Source organism: Protobothrops mucrosquamatus, unplaced genomic scaffold (genome assembly GCF_001527695.2).
Source record: "Protobothrops mucrosquamatus isolate PMUCROS unplaced genomic scaffold, P.Mucros_1.0 scaffold1853, whole genome shotgun sequence".
Taxonomy (NCBI): Eukaryota; Metazoa; Chordata; class Lepidosauria; order Squamata; family Viperidae; genus Protobothrops; species Protobothrops mucrosquamatus.
In genome coordinates this window covers 66,120-86,067 of record NW_015387983.1, presented here as the reverse complement: position 1 = coordinate 86,067, position 19,948 = coordinate 66,120, and the positions used below count along the sequence as shown (strand labels likewise).

At 38.6% G+C, this 19,948-nt stretch overlaps 1 protein-coding gene across 1 annotated transcript in view; it reads left to right on the top strand.

Annotated features, from left to right (window-relative positions):
• LOC107294172 (RNA-binding protein 25) overlaps nucleotides 1-19,948 on the top strand; it is a 35,752-nt gene that overhangs the window by 9,946 nt on the left and 5,858 nt on the right. The window contains exons 7-17 of the mRNA XM_015823381.2: nucleotides 2,159-2,341; nucleotides 4,129-4,182; nucleotides 4,444-4,527; nucleotides 8,152-8,426; nucleotides 10,303-10,501; nucleotides 10,913-11,002; nucleotides 12,828-12,901; nucleotides 14,953-15,103; nucleotides 17,374-17,698; nucleotides 17,934-18,208; nucleotides 19,814-19,912. Coding sequence (XP_015678867.1) covers nucleotides 2,159-2,341; nucleotides 4,129-4,182; nucleotides 4,444-4,527; nucleotides 8,152-8,426; nucleotides 10,303-10,501; nucleotides 10,913-11,002; nucleotides 12,828-12,901; nucleotides 14,953-15,103; nucleotides 17,374-17,698; nucleotides 17,934-18,208; nucleotides 19,814-19,912 — 1,809 coding nt within the window. The remainder of the gene's footprint in view (nucleotides 1-2,158; nucleotides 2,342-4,128; nucleotides 4,183-4,443; nucleotides 4,528-8,151; nucleotides 8,427-10,302; nucleotides 10,502-10,912; nucleotides 11,003-12,827; nucleotides 12,902-14,952; nucleotides 15,104-17,373; nucleotides 17,699-17,933; nucleotides 18,209-19,813; nucleotides 19,913-19,948) is intronic.

Sequence of the window (19,948 nt, the reverse complement as noted above, 5' to 3'; positions counted from 1 at the left end):
TTTATAGCATATATCTATTTTGAAAAATATGGTAGAATTAATCAAATTAGTTCTGAATAGCACTTTCACTTTGCAAAGTTATTTTAATGTCACTTATCCAACACACTCTGTTAGCGCTTTCCAAGCTGTTCTTAATATGACAGCTTCTCTGCATGACAGCTTCTCTGTCAGCTATAATCCCTTCCCTCCTCCTTTCCTTGCTTCTTAGCTACTGCTGCTTAGTGAGACTTTCCTTTTTCTATTCTTTGTTTCTTCACCTGGCATTTGACTGGATAAACTGTCTTGGAATTTAAGGTGAGAGTCCCTTTGATTTTCTCTCTAAAGAAAAGTTTTAGCAAGCTTTTTGAAGCTCACCAATCATTTGTTGCCGTTTATTTTAAAGAATTTGAGATAGCATTTAAGCAATATTGAATGGGGCAAAATATTTCTTTAAAATTAATATATACATTTATCTTCATAATCAGGTTTTGTTTGCTATTAGGTTGTGGGTAACTGAGATTGCAATTAGGGTTGCATTGTTGTCTTTAGTAATACGAATATGTGCTGGTTGTTTATGAGGAATTATGGAAAAAAATGATTAATTCAGTTTTTATATTTGTAATTGTTATAAGCAAACTCATTCACTGAAAATGTTAGAACGTTTTAAATGTTTTAGAAACTAAAATGTAAGTTGAAGGAAGAACTGGGGGGACTTGTTCCAGGTATTATATAACTTTCCTAGAAATTATATTTTAGCAATGTTTAGAGCACAATATACAATAGAATACAAATAAATTGCATGTATAATAGCAAATTTATTAATATGTGTATGATTACACATTATTATATATTCAGAAATCAGGTTTTATAAATTTAAAATTAAAGCTCTAAGACAATTTATCATGCAAGCCACGTGACAAGGTTCATATGAAACCGTTTCTCTAATTTCTGCTTTATTGAAAACAGTATTTGACTATATAGGTAGTCCTCAACTTAAGACCACAGTTGAGCCCAAGGTTTCTGTTGCTAATCGAGACAGTTAAGTGAGTTTTGCCCCATTTTATGACCTTGCTTGCCACAGTTGTTAAGTGAGTCGCTGTATTTGTTAAGTTAGTAGCACGGTTGTTAAGTGAATCTGGCTTCCTCATTGACTTTGCTTGTCAGAAAGTCACAAAAGGTAATCATATGACCCCGGGACACTGTAACCGTCATAAATATGAGCCAGTTGCCAAGAGTCTGAATTTTGATCATGTGAGCATGGGGATACTGCAGGGGTTATCAGTGTGAAAAACACCCATAAGTCACTTTTTTCAGTGCCATTGTAACTTCAAATGTAACCATTCACTAAATCAATAGTTGTAAGTCGAGGACTACCTATACTAGCTTGATTATCAATATACAGAGAAGCTTAAAATTATTATATTATTTGCCACGTGGAAAAATTAAGCAAATGCACACACTTAATCTTGTCTTCAGAGTGTATACTTTATATGAAATGAGCTTCTCTAATGAAAAGAGTTTTTGCAAAGTTTCAGTATGTGTGTCTGCTGTGAGGAAGGAGGATGAAAAACCGCATCTCCCTCACAGTACTCAAGCTGCAAAGTTAATAAGATCATCTGAGTAGTTGTGCAGCACTCCTATTAATTTCTCCGTTTTGAGATTGTGAGGAATCTAGGACTTGTTTTGCAGCTGTGTGGCAAAGCAACTGAAGGACGTTAGGTTTTCATGCCCAGTTATGAACAGCTCCTTTGGCCTTTGCTGCCTCACTTAACCGAAGACCACTGATGCAATTTTTGGCAGTGGCATCTAAGGGTACATGACACACTTACCTTTCCACAGGAAAACATCCATCCCATAAAGAACCTTAAATCTGGCTTTTCGTAAAGGAAAAGCCAGCACATGAGATTGATAGATAGAGGTATGGTAACTATGTTTTTAGAAATTCCAGCAAAATATTATCACCCTGCCCCTTCCCAGTTTATAATATATCAATGTTTTCTATTCTAACCTTGTAGTATAGATATTGTTTCATTTATGTTCATTGCTTGATGGTTTTGATGCAATAATGGCAATGATTATGTTGCCTTAGCTGTGTAGGGGAAGTCAGAGGGTGAAAATAATAAACGTTTTGTTTGTTTGCCTTTTCCATTATGACATTGTTGTTTATATTGTTTCTTAGAACTCCAGGCCAGAATCTGCAGCCGATGATGATGAAGCCCTTGATGAAGAAGCAAAGAGAAGAGACCAGCTAATTAAAGGGGCAATTGAAGTGTTAATTCGGGAATATTCCAGCGAGCTCAATGCCCCCTCTCAAGAGTCTGATTCTCATCCCAGGAAGAAGAAAAAGGAAAAGAAGGAGGACGTATGTGTTTTGATTTTGGACACAAACAGATTTACTTCATCTCTCCTTATAATAAGGGCCAAACCTTGTGCCATACATTAGCTCAAAGCATCTGATGAAACCACAAACCAACAAGCCTTGATGTTAGCAGCACTTACATGTTTCATACTGAAATTAAATCAGTTCTAAATGCCAAACCCTGTGGATGATGTAGGTCTGTATACACAAGGGTTGAATTCCCAGACTTGGAGCTGCAGGTTTGATTCAGCCTTTCATCCCTTCAAAATTCATTTATTGAAATTATTGAAGTTTGTTCTTTGTTATGGAGAGGTGTTTTGACATCTTAAAAGTAAAAGTCCTGCCTATTAATATTTGTTATTTTAAAAGGCCAAAAGCTCTGGGCTGTAGGGGTTCACACTGATGTCATAACCACAACGTACCTTCTTTGCTGTCCTGTTTTGATTATGTTTGTGCACATAAGCGAGAAGCTGTTTGTTATTCTTGGGGAAAAGCTATGCTATTATAAAATGGTTTGTTATTATTTGGCTATTAAGCCATCTGACTTCCAGAGTTTTTAAGTGTAACGTATGGCACAGAATGCCATATCCATATTCCACCTTCTGTGGAAAAAACTAGTCATAGTTGGGCTAAAAATAAAATTCACTCTGGGAGAAAGTACTTTGCAAATACTTGCATGCTTGACTGTAACTCAGTCACAATTAGAGTTAACTGGTGGGTTTTGGCTTGAGTTTGCAGCCCTCCTGCTAAGTTTAATTTTCTTTTACCACTATTGGGTTTGAAAATCAGTACCAAAAAATCAATCAGAGTTGTTACACATTTCCTCTTGCTAGCCTCCAGTTAATCTGAGTAAGCCTTGTGCTGAAGTTTTTGTTTATCTTAGTTCCTTAATGATGCTCATTCCCCTAAAATTTAACCAGATGATGGATTATCTTCTGAATATACAGCAACTCTTATAATGGTACTGAGAAAGATAAGTGTTAAAAAAATCACTTCTTGTTAGCCCACTTTACATTAATTGAATATTGAATTTCCTAATGTTTAGATTAGGATTATTTCAAATTATACATTGCTTACATAGCTGAACTTTAAATAAGTGTGCTCTGTTCTTTTCACCTTTTGAGAAGATGGGAGTGCATCCTTCTCCCTTAGCAAGTGGAACTAAAGCTCTGTATATGGTGGGGGGGGGATAAATTGAGGTGTGTGCCGGGTAACACTGGGTTAGAGGCACTTTTGTCTCCTTTATTGAATGCTTATGATCACATTTGGTTCCCTTGGCCGTTCTGTGGTTGAAAAGATGAGATGAGGGATAATGTGGGAGAATAATGTGAGTGTGGGGAAACAAATGGCAAATCAAATCTGACTCTTGATTTCAGATGTGGGGAACCTCGCTAATTTGCAGTAACTTGGGAACCCCCTTGAGATCATTAAATTTTGCGAATTAGCGAGTAAAGTACAAAATCAAACTTAAAATATTGCAAAAGGCACTGGCCACTTGTAAACAAGCATAGTTAGCTTGCAAGATTTCTTTAGTATGATAATACTAAAATTGTATCCTACAATTTTAAATGGAGACGTACTGGGTGAGGTGGCACCCAATAAACCTTTGCTGAAAAGTAGATCAGTAAAAGGAGAATTAGCGAGGTTCTTCGTAATTTTGCTGAGTCAGACCAAAATTCACAGCAATACAATATTGCTTGTTCTACCAACATACAGAACATTGTTTTTTTTTCCAGAGTAGTGTGCAATCTTATTTTTTAAAAAAAAAATCTCCGTGGATTTTTCCGCAGATTTTCCGCAGATTTCCAGTGGCCCCACTGATACCTTATCCACTCATCACCAAGGTTCGTTTACATTGTAGGCTTTGACAATGACTATGTTTACTGCTAGTTACCAGATTTGTGACTCGTGTCCATCTAATTTTTTTTCATTCATTTAACATCAGACTGTGAGGTTTGGTACTGCAGAAGCCCTTTATTTATCTCTTACAAGACTGGTACAAAACATCTAACCTTCAGTTTTTCTTTTGGTTCTCCCATTCCTTTGTGCATGGATTTTAATATTTTATTTCTTGTTCTGTCCCCCACCTCTTTTTTCCTTTACAGGAGGATATAAATGCTATAGAAATGGAAGAAGATAAAAGGGACCTGATATCCCGAGAGATTAGTAAATTCAGAGATACACACAAGGTAATATACTTCTTTTTGCAGCTTATGCAAACTTAGGTTATTATAAAACCCAGTTTCAATTCCTTCACCCTTTAGAAAATTTGCAAGGACATTACATATCATTTGTTCATCTTTATAGCAGGAATAATGTGTATCTAAAAATTCTCACTGAAGGTCTACTATTTTAGTTAGCATTTTCATATTATTGCATTGCAATCTTCTCTCTTAACACAAATACATTTTTAAAAAATACCCTTCTACTCTGCTTGTTTTAAAATTAACCCAAAGTGGCTAAAATAACACATAAGAGCAAATAACTAAATTGGGCTGCCCTTTGAAACACACTTTGATTCCCATAATAGTCAGGTAATTGTAAAACATAATTCATACTGTATTACTAAGCCCTATTGCTTAGTTTAAATTTAAGATTACATTTAGTAGCTGAATTGAGAATGGGGGTGAAATAAACTAGGTATTATTTATCAGACTTTACCAAAATATAGATGCATGGAAGAACTGTAAATTCCCATAAAGCTAATCTATTCATTGACCCCCACCATTATGATAGAGATCATATGGTGACTAATGCAAGATGAAAAACACAGCTTGGAAAGTAACATGGAATAGGATGTAAGTATGAGCTTCTGCTTTTTTTTTATTATTTATGGATGCCCCCTCAGAAAAATATGCAAAGGGGTAACTGGCTTGGAAATGTGTTTGCACAGCAAATTCTACCTCAGGATTCCCACCTAGAGAAGTTTCTGTAATGTGAATTTATTAATGTGTTCTGGTTGGGGAGGGTGGTGCAAGGGTGGAGAAGTGCAAGCTATGCATGCAGTGTATATCTTGATGTTTAGCTTTCCTGGAATAGTAACTGTGCATAAAAGCTGGATTACTCCATGCCAGCAAATATATTCACTCCTGACATGAGAATTCTGTTGGCTAATGGCATTGAATGGTATGAAGGTACAAAATGGTAATGTACATTCTGGTTACAGGTTACGCTTATTTGCATTTCTAACGTTTAAGTAAAAAGTAGTTATATGTTGCTGGTAATGCACAATATTCCAATATTACTTGGGAATGAGAACCTGAGGATAAGTATTCCGAAGATGTGTGAAACTGGTCATAGTGAAATATGGTCTTATTTCCAAGCCCCAACAAGTAACTAAAATGCATTTAAATGATGTGGTTCAAAAACAAAAGCAAAATGTGCTTCCTGTTTCAGAAGCAATTGGGCATATTTATTGCCTGTGATCTATCTTATTGGAAAACATTTTAATTTACTTTTTGAAATAGATGAAATTAATGCCAATATAAAGTGGCCATTTTATATATTGGGTGGGATGATTAAAAAGGGGCTGGCTAGCGAGCACAGTGAACCTTTGCATGTTTTTTGGTTAGAGTTTACAAAATAATAATCAGACTGTTAGGGTGTCAGTATTGCAGGGGGCGTCCATTTACAGCACAGATGAGTCTGAAGAGAACTTCAGGTAAGATTTTATTATTGTTCTGTCTATACTCTTTGCTCATTACTTCAGCATATCCTTAATTCTTTCTCCATTTCATTTTTACCCCCTTATTTTTTGTTTACATGGAAGCAGCCTATTCAAATTTGTATGAAATAACTCTGTTGATTTACTATCTGGCATCTTAAAGGCCTTCATTTAAAGTTGCTCTTTTTCTTAAGAGCATTTTAAGTACAGATAAATTTTGATGATGATTTTATGGCAACCAGCAGCATAACCAATAGCATTTTATTGGAACAACTAAAATAATCTAAAATATTGGAACAGCTAAAAATAAAGTAAGTATTGCCCATTCCAGTATCTAAACTTTTCTGTAAAAAGTATATAAAATTTGAGGTAAGTTCTACTTTGGAAATTTGATACAGCATATATAAATATGCCCTAATTGATGAAATTATATGAGAGCACTTCATTTAGAAATTAGATAGTAATGTTCTCACATGTTGCACACTTTCATCTTTTCCCTCCTTATAATGGCTGTTTTCTATCATTCTTAAATATCCTTTCATTTGTGAGTTCAATGTATCTAACACCATTTTGCCAGCATTTTATGTTTAGTACTATTTAGCATCATGGTTAGATATATTGATCTCTTGTTTCTTAGTTTTATTACTATGATCTTGTTTGGGTTCTCTGGTCCATGGGTGTGCCCCAGAACACTATCTGACAGGTAAGATTGTTTTTCAAATTGTCTTAAATTATTTGTTGAAAGAGAGAAATATATGCACATTTTGTTGTCCTAATTTATATGGTATTTTGCTGATGGTAAAGTTGATGCCAAAAGGAATGAATATGCTCTTTCCATTATTTAAAGTGCATCAGTTACAGGTAGGGTTTGATCTCTCCTTATACCAGTGCTGGGTCCCTGTACAGAGGGCTCTCCAGAAAGAATAGCAAAGCTCAATTACTCTTTCCTTGGCACATGCAGGGGTTGAGCAGGCCATTCCTCAAAATGGGAAATTTACATATTCCTCTTATCTTCCCATCCATTTTCTTCAATTGTTCAGAGAATACAAATTGAATATTTCCTTTGCCAAGTGTTGAGGGCAGACTGGATGGAAATATGAGAGCCATATGCAAGCCTTCCATTCTGAAAATAGCTTGTACATTAAATGTGTGTATCAAGGAGAGAACAAGTGGGAAAAGGATACCGTGGTGTTCTCTGTGGCATCCCTCTAGGCACAACACTTGTACAAGGAAGAATCATGCCCTTAAAGTTCTGGCATCCATTCGGCTGATTATTGGTTTATGGGGTTTTTTGGGAGGTTTTTTTTTTTTTTTTTGGTTTACTTGTGAACCATGTACTTGCTCTTCCTCCCAGAAATATAGCTTGTAGGCAAGGTTAATCCAGTGTTGGCGGTCCATGTCCTAGCACAGCATCTGTAAGTTAACACACACCAATTGCTTCCAAGGATGGATTTATCTATTAATGAGATTTAATTTTTCTGTTATCTTCATGGGAGTTTTAGTAGTAGTTGTGACTTTTTCAATAAAATGTACTTTTATAGAAATTCAGTGACATAATAATCTTTTAATCTTTGTGATTTCCAACCTTTTCCTTCCTGCAGACCCTTTGAATGAGAATCATATCAGTGAATTAAAAAAAAAACCCAGTAGAAGCATTGTGATTGTAAAGATGTTTGAAACTATACAGTCATATTCTCCACTATAAAATTAGAAATTGCTTTATTCTCTAAGTTTAGAGAGAATAAACTTAATTTAACTAGATGTGACATAATTCTCTATTAAGCTTCTGTTAATATCACTATGTGAATTGGATGAATTTTGCTGCATAAAAATGTAATCTTGTTTAGGGTCAAAGTATTTTTCATTCTCTGAACTATTATAGGCAATGCATTCATGTAATAATCAGTACGGAGGGGACAAGCATTGCTTTTCTATTCAAGGTTGGAGATTGCTGGCCTGCTAGGTAAATAATTTGCACGAAATCTATCTTATGAATGCAAAACTTTGTTTTCATCGCTATGAGTTGAAAGCAAACTATAGTGTTGAATTATCAGTGATCTTGATATTCTTGTTAGCAGATTTTGGTATTGTGGGGTGGGGTTTCCAAATCTAGTTACAAACTAACTTGGAAAATCCTCTTGGTTTCTAGAAATTGGAGGAGGAAAAAGGCAAAAAGGAGAAAGAAAGACAAGAAATTGAAAAAGAACGGCGTGAAAGAGAGAGGGAACGGGAACGCGAAAGAGAAAGAAGGGAGCGTGAAAGAGAGAGGGAGAGGGAGCGTGAACGAGAGAAGGAGAAGGAACGGGAGCGGGAACGGGATAGAGATCGGGATCGCACTAAAGACAGAGACCGAGACAGGGAAAGAGATCGAGACAGAGACCGTGAAAGAAGCTCAGACCGGAATAAAGATCGGAGCAGGTCTAGGTAAATATTGCAATATAATAAATACTTCATAATTTGGTAATGTCTTTTTAAGGCGACTATTCTAAATGTATACAGTAAATGGCATCGTTTTATTGTTTTTAACACTGTAAGCTACCCAGAGTCACCTCATGATGAAATGGGCAGAAAACAAATTTAATAAATAAATAACAGCAGATTATGTATAAAGTATTATAACTTGAGCCCCACTTTGACACCTTATCTCTTTGGTACCATCACAGAATTAATTGATAAAGCCATACGATGAGGAACTGTTGATTTTTCTGTGGGAATGCAATTTCAGCAGATTTCTATGCACTTCTATTGTTCAGGGATTATTTGCCCAATGTCTACCTTTTTGTGGAAAAATGGAAAAGAAATAATGGAGATGCTGGTCAATCCCTGATTTCTTTAAAAAGGGGAATGGGTGGGGAATCCTACCACTTTGTGGAGGGAAATATCCTCCCCTGTTCCTGACACAGGAAAAAAAAAATCCCCCCTTTTAAAATAAATATTCTTTATCATGATTTTACTCTTTTTACCTTGGGTACTGACATGGGAATGGGGCAGAATTTAAGACTCAGAAAGATAAGTATCTATATTTTGTTATCACAAAGAATGCAAATTAAAGGGACAAAATCACTGTAGAAAACATTCACTTTAAAGGAGAGATTCTGCATGAGGTATAGGGTTGCAATTTCTCTCTCGTCTCCTAGACTTTTCTTTCCCATGAAATGGAGGATCTGCCCAGTATCTCCCTTTCCAGGTTTTCCAGCTTTCCATAACATATAGTCAAACATAAAGTGGATATACAAGACAGAATCAAAATAGCCAGAAATGTACAAATCTATATTTCAGATCTGGACTAGATGTTCTTCCCAGCTCCATCAGGTATGCACAACTTTTTTCCAGGTCAAGAGCTGAACTACGCGTGCAAAGATATCCTGTAGTTATATTCCAAAAATAGTGCAGGTGTACAAAACCTTCATTTGATTTAGTTAAGTTACATCTTACACTTAATTAAAATATAGCTAATTGGGTTATTGTTTGTTATGTATTTAATAAGTTTCTATTCCTTTCATGTTAAAAATTACAGTAGTAGCTCTTATAGGCTTCAATTTGCAGCTTTAGGTTCTGGATCTTTGTTATAAAGCATGGTTTACACACTAGGAGTTGGGTTCACATAGTTCCACTCTAGAGCTTCTTCCACTCTAGAGCTTCTTTAGATTCTAAATTGACTTATGGCTTTACCTGTTCCAAACCGCACTGCTTCCCATGATCTGTTCATGTTGACAGTTCACAGCTATTTCCCCCTAAATTTAACTTGTTCTTCCTTAAATCTCCTTTCTCCCAATTCTTCTGATGATCTGTTCCTAATAGTCTGACATGTCTCTCATCTGTGTCCCCTTTGATTCAATTTTCTTTCCAATTCACAGTTTATTGGTGATACAATTTGGGAACGTCCTCTTAATTGGCTTTTAGCTTGGCCATTTCAGTCATCCCTAAGCTCATGCAGAGACAAATGCTCAATGTGCTAGTTAACGGTGATATTTATTGACTGAAACCTCCAAACGTATCTGAGAGAGAATGTAAAACTGTTCAGCTAGTATGTCTCTCCTCAGCAGTTTTGTCTCTGTGAATTGACACTTGAACCTCTTATTTAACCTAAATATTTCCATGCAAATGCCAACTCTAAAAGGTGAAATTGCTACAATCTGAGTGATCCTGTGCTATGTGTAGATGGGTTTAATAGAAGTTTGAGTTTCTTATTAGTTACAGGGCTCTCTAAATCATTAAATATGACATTTAGTGCTACTTTGGGGGCTTTTTGTGTAAACTAATCAGACCCAAGTATTCCTTTGTTGCTGTGTTTCTACAGAGAGAAAAGCAGAGACAGAGAGAGAGAACGGGAAAGAGAACGGGAGAGGGAACGGGAGAGAGAGCGGGAGAGGGAAAGAGAACGGGAACGGGAACGAGAAAAGGACAAGAAAAGAGATAGAGAAGAAGATGAAGAAGATGCCTACGAACGGCGGAAACTGGAAAGGAAACTACGGGAAAAGGAAGCAGCTTATCAAGAGGTATCTACAGGAGTTGCTGAAAGGTTCCTAATTCAAATGGAAGGAGGGATTGCAGAATATAATACCATTTCCCATGTTACCTGTTTTCCAGGATAATGTTCCTTTTCAATGGGAAACTCCACTTATGAATGAGGTCTAACATAAATATTAGATATCATTTACATTCAGACCTATATATTAGATACCATTAAATATTATTTTCCTTGAATGAATTTCTGCATACTTCCTGCATATGCTGTCAATATTCTTTTAATAATTTGTACGTTCTTCTGCTGGAATACAAAGTTGAGGCTGATATAATTATTTGATTTGAATTAAATACGGTTGATTTTGCTGTTTCCAAAATGAAAATATGGAACTATTCAATTCCTGGGTGAACGGTGAAATAATGGAAAAGTTGTGTGGTTTCAGCGTCTTAAAAACTGGGAAATCAGAGAACGGAAGAAAGCTAGAGAATATGAAAAAGAAGCTGAGAGAGAAGAAGAAAGAAGACGGGAAATGGTAAGGGATTTATTACATTACCAGGGTTCTTATTAGATATTAAAACACAGAATTTCTCTGCTGGGTATGAAAATATTATAGTGAATGTTTTATTTGTCTAAGGCAGTAATATCATAAATAAATTAGGAGTTTTTAAGTATACACGGTGTTGAAAGCTTTACTTGTGCATATATTTATTTAGGCTTTACGATATGAGCTTTGGAAAAGGCTCACAAATATCAGTCTATTCAAAATTGTGGACAATTTGAGGACCCTTAATACTTTAGGACAGGGGTGTCAAACTGTCGGCCCGCAGGCCGGATGCATCGTAGCAAAGCCGCGCCCACCCCATTGCCAGCAATGGCAAAAAAAAGTCGTGATACGTCGCGACACATCACGTGACGTTGCGAGTTTGATACCCCTGCTTTAGGACATCTAGAGTATTTCCCATTGCTTCATAGGAAACACACACATCTTCCCTGGTACACTTAAATTTCCAGGGAACAACTTTCTAGAGAACAAAAGAAATGTGGATCATTTTGGTTTGCACTTGAGTATTGCTTTAACCTATCCTTTCCCAACTTAATGCTCTCTAGATATGCTGGATAAGAATTTCCATTAACTGCAGCGAGGATAATCATTGCCTATAGTGGCAGGTTATAATCCAGCTATTGTCTTACACATATAAAGAATGCCAGGCTGAGGAAGGCAACTTTATCCCTTTGTCATCTTTTGCAGTGACTGCATATAATCTGATTACTCCCAAAAAGTTTTTTTTTATATGGTCGGTTTAAGATTGAAAATATTACCTAGCTCAAAGGTTCCAACCCCTGCTTCGTGGACCGGCACTAGTCTGCAGCATGCCAGCAACCGGGTTATGCAAACAAGCAAAGCCCCATCTGCAGGATGCAGGCAGCACGCAAAACCTCACCCCCTCTGGTTCGCGGTGCCCAAAGGTTTGGGGGCCGTTGACTTAGATAGCTTTTCTAAATAAGCGTGCCTAGCAATGCACTTTAAAATTTAAAAGCTCTCCTCTTAGCTGCACAGGTAATTAACAGCATAAATATATTTATCTGCATATCATTACCATGGTAATGTGCATTATCAAAATAAAGCAGATTGTTCAGTAGATTAATTTTTTGGCAAAACAGGAGAAAAAAGCAAACTGCAGAAAGGAGACTCACATGATTATTAAGGATTAAAATGAACAAGCCTTTGCTTAATCAAAATGGAGAAATAGAATTTAAGATTGCCAGATTGTAATTGCTCTTGTATTAATCAGTTTTGCTTTGTTATGGTTTCTCCCATAGTTTCGGAGAAATCTACCTAACTTCTTTAAAAAAAAAAAAGTGGAAGTTCTTCAGGAAATATAGCTAGCCATAGAAATATTTTTGTCTTGATCTTTGAAGATTAAGATTTGGATGGTTAAAGAAATATGGAAGTAAACATAGGTGTGCTCCTAGATATTTTATGTAGCAGCAAATGTAGATTACTTAGATGGTTTAAAGTACCTGCTTTTATATTCAATAACCTTTTAGATTCTCCCCCTCCCCAAATGGGCAAATTTTAAAAACGGGGTTCTAAAACTCAATGGTATGATGAAACCTTGATCTACCAGAATTTAATGCAAAGGACTTTTCCATACAGTAAATTTACATCACATACATAATGTTATTATCCAAATGTGTAAATCTCCACAATGCCCTACTTTCCAACTCAATAGCCTTTCCTCCATGATGGACTCTCCTACCTTTGAATTTGTCCCTCAAAAGGTGATTTCATTGTATATGCATCAATAACTAGAAATAATCAGGTACTAAGGAAATAATGTATTCACTTCTCATAGGCAAAAGAAGCTAAACGTTTGAAAGAATTTCTAGAAGATTATGATGATGACAGAGATGATCCCAAATATTATAGGTAAGTTCATGAGGACTATTATCCTCATTAATTTTTATTGATAAATCGAGGGACCGAATAGTGAACTGATTCTGAAATACTGTAGGTTTTGTTGTTCTTTTTGAAAATGGAGATATTATTTAATATTTAAATTTATAACATAATCTTTACATGCATTTGTTTCTCTTGATACTGTTCAACCTTTTAAAAAAGTATAATTGTTTAATTTGCTGTCAGTATAATCTTAACTGATTTTAGTGTAATCAATTGAAGCTGGAATTTTGGTTGTAATTGTTGCAGTTGTAAGTTAAGGCACCACGTGACAAAGTTTGATTTTATGAGTTTTTACAATGGTCCTAAAGTGAGTCACTGCGGTCATTAATAGTAATATGACTGCAGTGGGTGGGGCAATCATAACTTTGAGGATGTTTTTTAAATTCATTGTAATTTTAACTGGCCAGAAGCCGAGGATTACCTGTAAGAAGAAATAATTCCTTCAAAATTACAGGTAAAGGTAAATCTTGACTTATCATCATTCATTCAAAGACTCTTCAAAGTTATGATGGAGCTGAATAAATCGTGGTTGATTAGTCCTTGGAGTTCTGTACATTCTAGCACTCCTGGGGTCATGTGATTGTGATACGGGCACTTGGCCGCTAGCTCACACACAAAACCAGTTGCACACCCCCACAGTCATGTGATTGCCATTTGCCACCTTCCCTGCTGGCTTCCCAGAAAGTCAAGGGGATGCCTAAAGGGAAGGTTGCAAGTTATTGAGGTAAGTTTCCCCCAATTGTACAGTCTCCCCCAGCTCCTGCTACACTAGCCTCAAGCATCCCATACACCTCTGAGTCTCACTGCACCTCCCTTGTGCACCTTCCCTGGGCTTTGTTGCCCCACCCCTATGCATCCTATCTGAGCCTTGCCACCCTTACACATTCCCCGTACCCTCCCCGATCCTCGTTGCACCACCCTTGTGCACCCTAATGCACCTTTGCCAGATGTCCTTCATGCACCTCCTCATGCCTTCTCTCACCCAGTGGTAGCTACTTGCCTGCCTGCCAGCCTGCTTACAAGCCACATGACACTTGCAACCTCCTGCCGGCTTCCCCACTGAGTTGATGTGGGAAGCTGGCAGAAAGTTGCCTAATGGCTGTTGGATTCAGTTAATAACAAAAACCAATCACCTTGCTTTGTGATGGAAATTCCAGTCCCAACTGTTTCTTGTAGTCCTCAAGTTATGACCATTCATTTAGCAACCATTTGAAGTTACAGCAGTATTGAGCAAATGGAAATGGATTTATGTCTTTTTGGCACTGCACTCTGCTAGTCCTGCCACCCTGCAATCACTGCTCCAGCTGCCACTTGCCACTCCCAGTAAACCTTCACAGTCACGTTTCTGTCACTGCTGCTATGGTGCACCCGGACTAGCCCTTTGCTAGGTAGCAGCTGGCCATGCCAGGTCTTCTTCCCGAGGATCCATTTGTCCCTTGTCTTTTTGAAAGGCTTCTGCCTCAGCCGCAGCAGGAAGAAGAGAGTGAAAGTCAGCTAAAGGCAAGAGCACAGGGTGGTGAGGATGGCAGGGCCAGGGATCGTAGGGCAGCAACAGAAATTCCAATCCCAGTTGTCGTCATAACTCGAGCACTACCTGTAGAGATGAAAGATGAAAATTCGTAATGAAAGATTTGGCATCGTTGTCTTCATAGCTATATATTGCCTTCAAAACCAGAGATGGTTAAATAACTTTTGCTCTCCCCCCCCAAAGTTCCACTTTGGAAGTTTTCTGCTTCGGCACTATATGCCAGTCATCAGATTCATATTTTGCACTAAGCCAACATTTGACTACATCATGTGGAATAAAATACAATTGACTGCTACGCTGCCATAAACCATATAAACCAGGGCACAGAATGCTTGAAGAAGTAGACTTTTGGGCCTGATCAAACAGAGCACTCTTAATTCAGATTCTGAATAGAGGAGTTCGATTTAGTCATCTTTTGACAAATATTAATGGAGGCGTTTGGGATTGCACGAATTTGTAAATCAAAGTGAATGTGTGCTGTATGTTTCAGGGGAAGTGCTCTGCAGAAGCGATTGCGAGACAGGGAAAAGGAAATGGAAGCGGATGAACGGGATCGAAAGAGAGAAAAGGAAGAATTAGAAGAAATTAGACAACGTCTTCTGGCAGAAGGACATCCAGACCCCGATGCAGAGTTACAAAGGGTAAGAAATTTTTTTGAATTAATAATACACATTGGATTCCGTATATTTGTAAACAATAGTATGTCAGTACACTGCATATATACCTCCTGCTTGGTGGGATGCAGAAAATGGTATGTTGGTTTTCAAAGTGGTCTATAGATTAGACCAGTGGTGGCAAACCTATGGCACGGGTGCCAGAGGCGGCACTCAGAGCCCTCTCTGTGGGCATGCGCACCGTCGCCCCAGTCCTAGGCCTTCAGCTGGGTTTTATACAACCTTTTCGCTTTAGGCCTCTGCTGCCGTGTGCAAAAAAAAAAAAAAAGGTTCAGTCAGCAATTTCAACTTCTCGCGGGGGAAAAAAAAGATCTTGCAAAGTTGGAATTGATTGATTGAACTTTTTAGTCCCACCCAGTCTGCCGTTACCACCACAGCCACGCCCAGCCATTGGGCCACGGCCAGCCATTGGGCCACGGCCAGCCATTGGGCCACACCCACCCGGCACTCGACGATGCATAAGTGGGTTTTGGGTTGCAGTTTGGGCATTCAGTCTCTAAAAGGTTCGCCATCACTGGATTAGACCTTTCAAGTTCACCCTCCTCCCCATCCCCTCAGCAGAGCAGAGAGATTGGAGGGGAAGGGATTTCAAGAGAGTAAACTGTTTGCGCTTGTACACATCAATAGCCATGCGATTGCACTGGCTACAGGAAAGGGCGAGACAAAGGAGAGATTGTCTATAGAAATTGCTTGTTTTTCTCTCCCCTTCCCCTCCCTCAGGCTGCCAGCAAGATCATACTGCTTTTGATGTGCACAAGACACTAAGCAGGCTCCGGAGCGTTCTAAAGGGGAAATGTTAGGAGGCAAACTTCCATCCCCCTTCCCCCAATCCGGTCGGAACCTATCCTGCCATTCCCCCACCATCCAGTCTTAACTGTCAATACCTATCCTTCCATTCCCCCCCCCCCACCGTCACAACTGATGAAGCTTCTTGGACGAGAAACGAAATGTTTTGTTCTTCTTCCTGAAGGAAAAAAACAGTCCAGTTGCCTTTTGAAAAAGCACCTCTGAGGCAACTGTGACCTGGATGACTGAGAATCTCCGCAGACAGTTAGGAGGCAAACAAAAGCTGAAGGCGTGAAACCGAGTAGTCTCTTTCCACCCATGTCGTTTCCCACTTAGCGACTTCTTAGCAGTAGAGTTGCCAGTGCCAGTTAAGATGGTTAAAGTGAGGACTACCTGTCCCAGCAATTTTGAAACCTTTCTGAACCTATTCTCTATATACAGTATTTCTGCCAAGTCTGCGTATCTTTCCTGGGGGGGGGGGGGGGGGAAAGGCGCAGTCTTATCCTTTTCATTTAATTGTTGTAAGTTACTATTTTTCAAGGACTTCATGATATGAGCACCTCTACTCAGCACCAGAGTTTCCTTTTGCTGACCGAATAGAACTTTTCCATCGTGGTCGTGCTTTATATGGTTAATCTGACTTTGATGTTGTCTGTGCAGTTCATGTGTAGCTCTGTGCTTGGAGTTGTCTTTTACAATGTTGAAGGAGATATTTGCTGTTAATATTGGAACTGATAGAAGAGAATATTTGTAGCCCAGGGTTGAGACGAGGGGTCCTTGGTCCTCTCTAAGCTTGGTTGTTTTCTTGCAGATGTTTCATCACCCAAACTAGGTAATACCATCAGTGCATATTGAATATTGTGTAATGTAGTGATGGTAGTATTACAGTGTCCCTCTCTCGGGGGAGATATGTGGTTTAGAGATAAGAAATAAAAAACAAAACAAAACATTGTAATAGTGTAATATTGAGATTTCTTATCATAACTTTATTAGCTTGATTTCTGTTTCAGTTCACACACTGAGGCTTTACATCAATCCAATCCTTGATTTTATTTCTAGCTTTAGCCTTTCAATCTCCAGTAATTAATTTGATGTCCTTTTTTGATGGAGAAGTTGCCTTAGCAAAGGACTTGCAAGTATAGTCTGTGTCTTCTGCCTCTGTGGGGGGAGCGTACACTTGAATCACCACTGTACTGATTACCTGCCTTGGTTTGAGATAATTTTCTTGGAAGGGGGGCAATGAGCACTGACTTTCAAGCTTTTGTTAATAATAATAGTGGCTACTCAACCCCTCTAAAATGTATCCCAATAGGGGAGACCGAGAAAGAATAGAGAAACATGGTTCTGATGTTAAAGGATCAGCTTTTCCATTATAACTGGTAAAGGAAAAGGCCCTTTCGGCAGTCTTCCTATTGCTTTTTTAACCACTCTCTTCCATTTATATTCCATAGATGGAACAAGAAGCTGAAAGACGTCGGCAGCCACAGACCAAACAGGAACCAGAATCTGAGGAAGAGGAGGAGGAGAAGCAAGAAAAGGAGGAAAAGCGGGAAGAACCCGAAGAAGAGGAGGAGGAGCCAGAGCAAAAGCCCTGCCTTAAACCAACACTGCGGCCTATCAGTTCGGCTCCATCTGTTTCGTCGGCAAGCGGCAACGCAACTCCCAATACTCCTGGGGATGAATCTCCCTGTGGCATCATCATCCCACATGAAAACTCTCCTGATCAGCAGCAACCAGAGGAATACAGGCCTAAAATAGGACTGAGCCTCAAATTGGGTAAGATTTTTGTTTTTGCAGCTTGGCATCCTCCGAAAAATGGGGAAAAAACAGAAAAATATAAAGCTTCTCTTAAGTGTTGCCATGACTCCTGCTTCCCCCTCTCCTTCATAAAAAAAATTATTCATGCCCTTTTGCTTTTCATTATGCCATCTTTACCTTGATTCTGACAAAATCCTGAGAGGAATTTATAATTACATGAGAGAGAAATATTTTCTTTTATATTATTATATAGGTGCCTGCAATAGTCCCAACCAGCCTAATGCTGTGAAAAGAAAAAAACTCACCGTTGACAGTGTGTTCAATAAATTTGAAGATGAAGACAGTGATGACATGCCCCGAAAAAGAAAACTGGTACCTCTAGATTATGGCGATGAAGACAAAGGTTCCTCCAAAGGCAACGTGAACACTGAAGAGAAGCGCAAACACATTAAGAGTTTAATTGAGAAAATTCCTACAGCCAAACCAGAGCTATTTGCTTATCCTCTTGACTGGTCTATTGTGGATTCAGTGAGTATTTTGACCAGCATCCCCCTCCCCATTAATATAATAATCAAAATGCTCATTGCAACAGTTTGCCATGTCTCATTTGGGCCGTCTCCAGGCAAATATCTGATCACCCCAAGGGAAGGCCATACTCTGTTTCCAGGGTACAGGATATAAAATGAGGGGTCCTTGGTGCTCTCTGAGCTTGACTGTTTTCTTGCAGACATTTCATTATGTGATGTTACCTAGTGCAGGGCTTTTCAACCTTTTCACCCATTGTACCACTTTTAGGATATAGCAACATCCGAGTGCCACCAGTCGCCTAGCAAGGTGTTAAAAACTTGATGACCAAAAAAAAAAAAAAGGAATAAAGCGATAAAGTACAGGTAGCCCTTGACTTACAACAGTTCGCTTAGTGACTGTTCGAAGTTACAATGGCACTGAAAAAAGTGCCCCTCAAGCCACAGCCGAGCAAGACACCTGCCTGCCCACCCGGCGGCGCTCTTTCTCCTGTCCGAGGTTTTCATTGTTGTGAGCATTTCTGTTGAGGATTGGCAACAGGAGTGGGGTGGGGGGTGTTTGGTTTTTATTCCCCCCGTCTACTGGGTGGTTGCAGCAGGTTTTGGTCACTTCACAAGACCCTGGGACACTGTGACCGTCATAAATATGAATCAGTTGCCAAGCATCTGAATGTAAATCCCAAGACCCTGGAGATGCTGCAACATTCCAGCTGATCGGCACTTCTTCTGGGCTCAGCAGAAGCGCCAGGATCTGTGCCGAGCTCTAGCTGGAGCCTGGCGCTGATCCTGGCGCTTCCGCTGAGCCCTGGTAGCCCTGCAGCTCCAGCCATCTCTCGCTCAGGCTTGTGTGGTGCTGCCACGGGTTCAGCTCATTCCCCTCCCCTGCTACCACTTTTCTAGGATGGTCGTGTACCATCTGCCAGGTGCCAATGTACCACAGGTGGTACCCGTACCACTGGTTGAAAAGCCCTGACCTAGTGCACATGATGTTACCTAGAAATGATAATCATAATAAATATAATCTTAAGGATCTTGATCTGTTTCACCAAGATAAGTAAATCAGGGTTTCACAATATACAAACACGGAAGCAGTGTCAACATTTGGATACCTCCTGGTGACTTGATATAGTTGTGTGTGAGTCTGTTAAATATGGGGGGGGGGGTGTTTCTATGTTAGTCACTGACTCATTTTTTTATTGTAGTGGTACATAATATGCTTAATGAATGACATTTAAAAGTAGAACAATGTAAAAAAAAAGAAAAATACGAAGTGGCTTGAAGATAGACATAAACAAAAAAAATCCATCCAACAGGGACTCCATCCTCCTTCTTTCCCAAAGCCTGGGAGAATAGTCAGGTTTTAAGTGATTTCCTGAACATTCTCAGAGTGAAGGCCATTCAGAACTCAGGGGGACCATTCCAGAGGGCCGACACCTTGACAGAAAAAAAAATACATTTTAATTTAAAGTTTAAATTAAAGATTGCATTCCTATTTGAAGACCTTACTCCATTTAAAAGTTCTATTAGTGTATGTATGACTCTCAGAAGAATAAAAGTAACTCATAGTGGTATAGAAAAATATATTTTAAAAAACCTGTGTTTATTCTAGACATTAATGGAAAGGCGAATTAGACCATGGATTAACAAGAAAATAATAGAATATATTGGTGAAGAAGAAGCTACGTTAGTTGATTTTGTTTGCTCAAAGGTAAGCTTATTTTTCTAGACATGTAAAGTTGTGTGT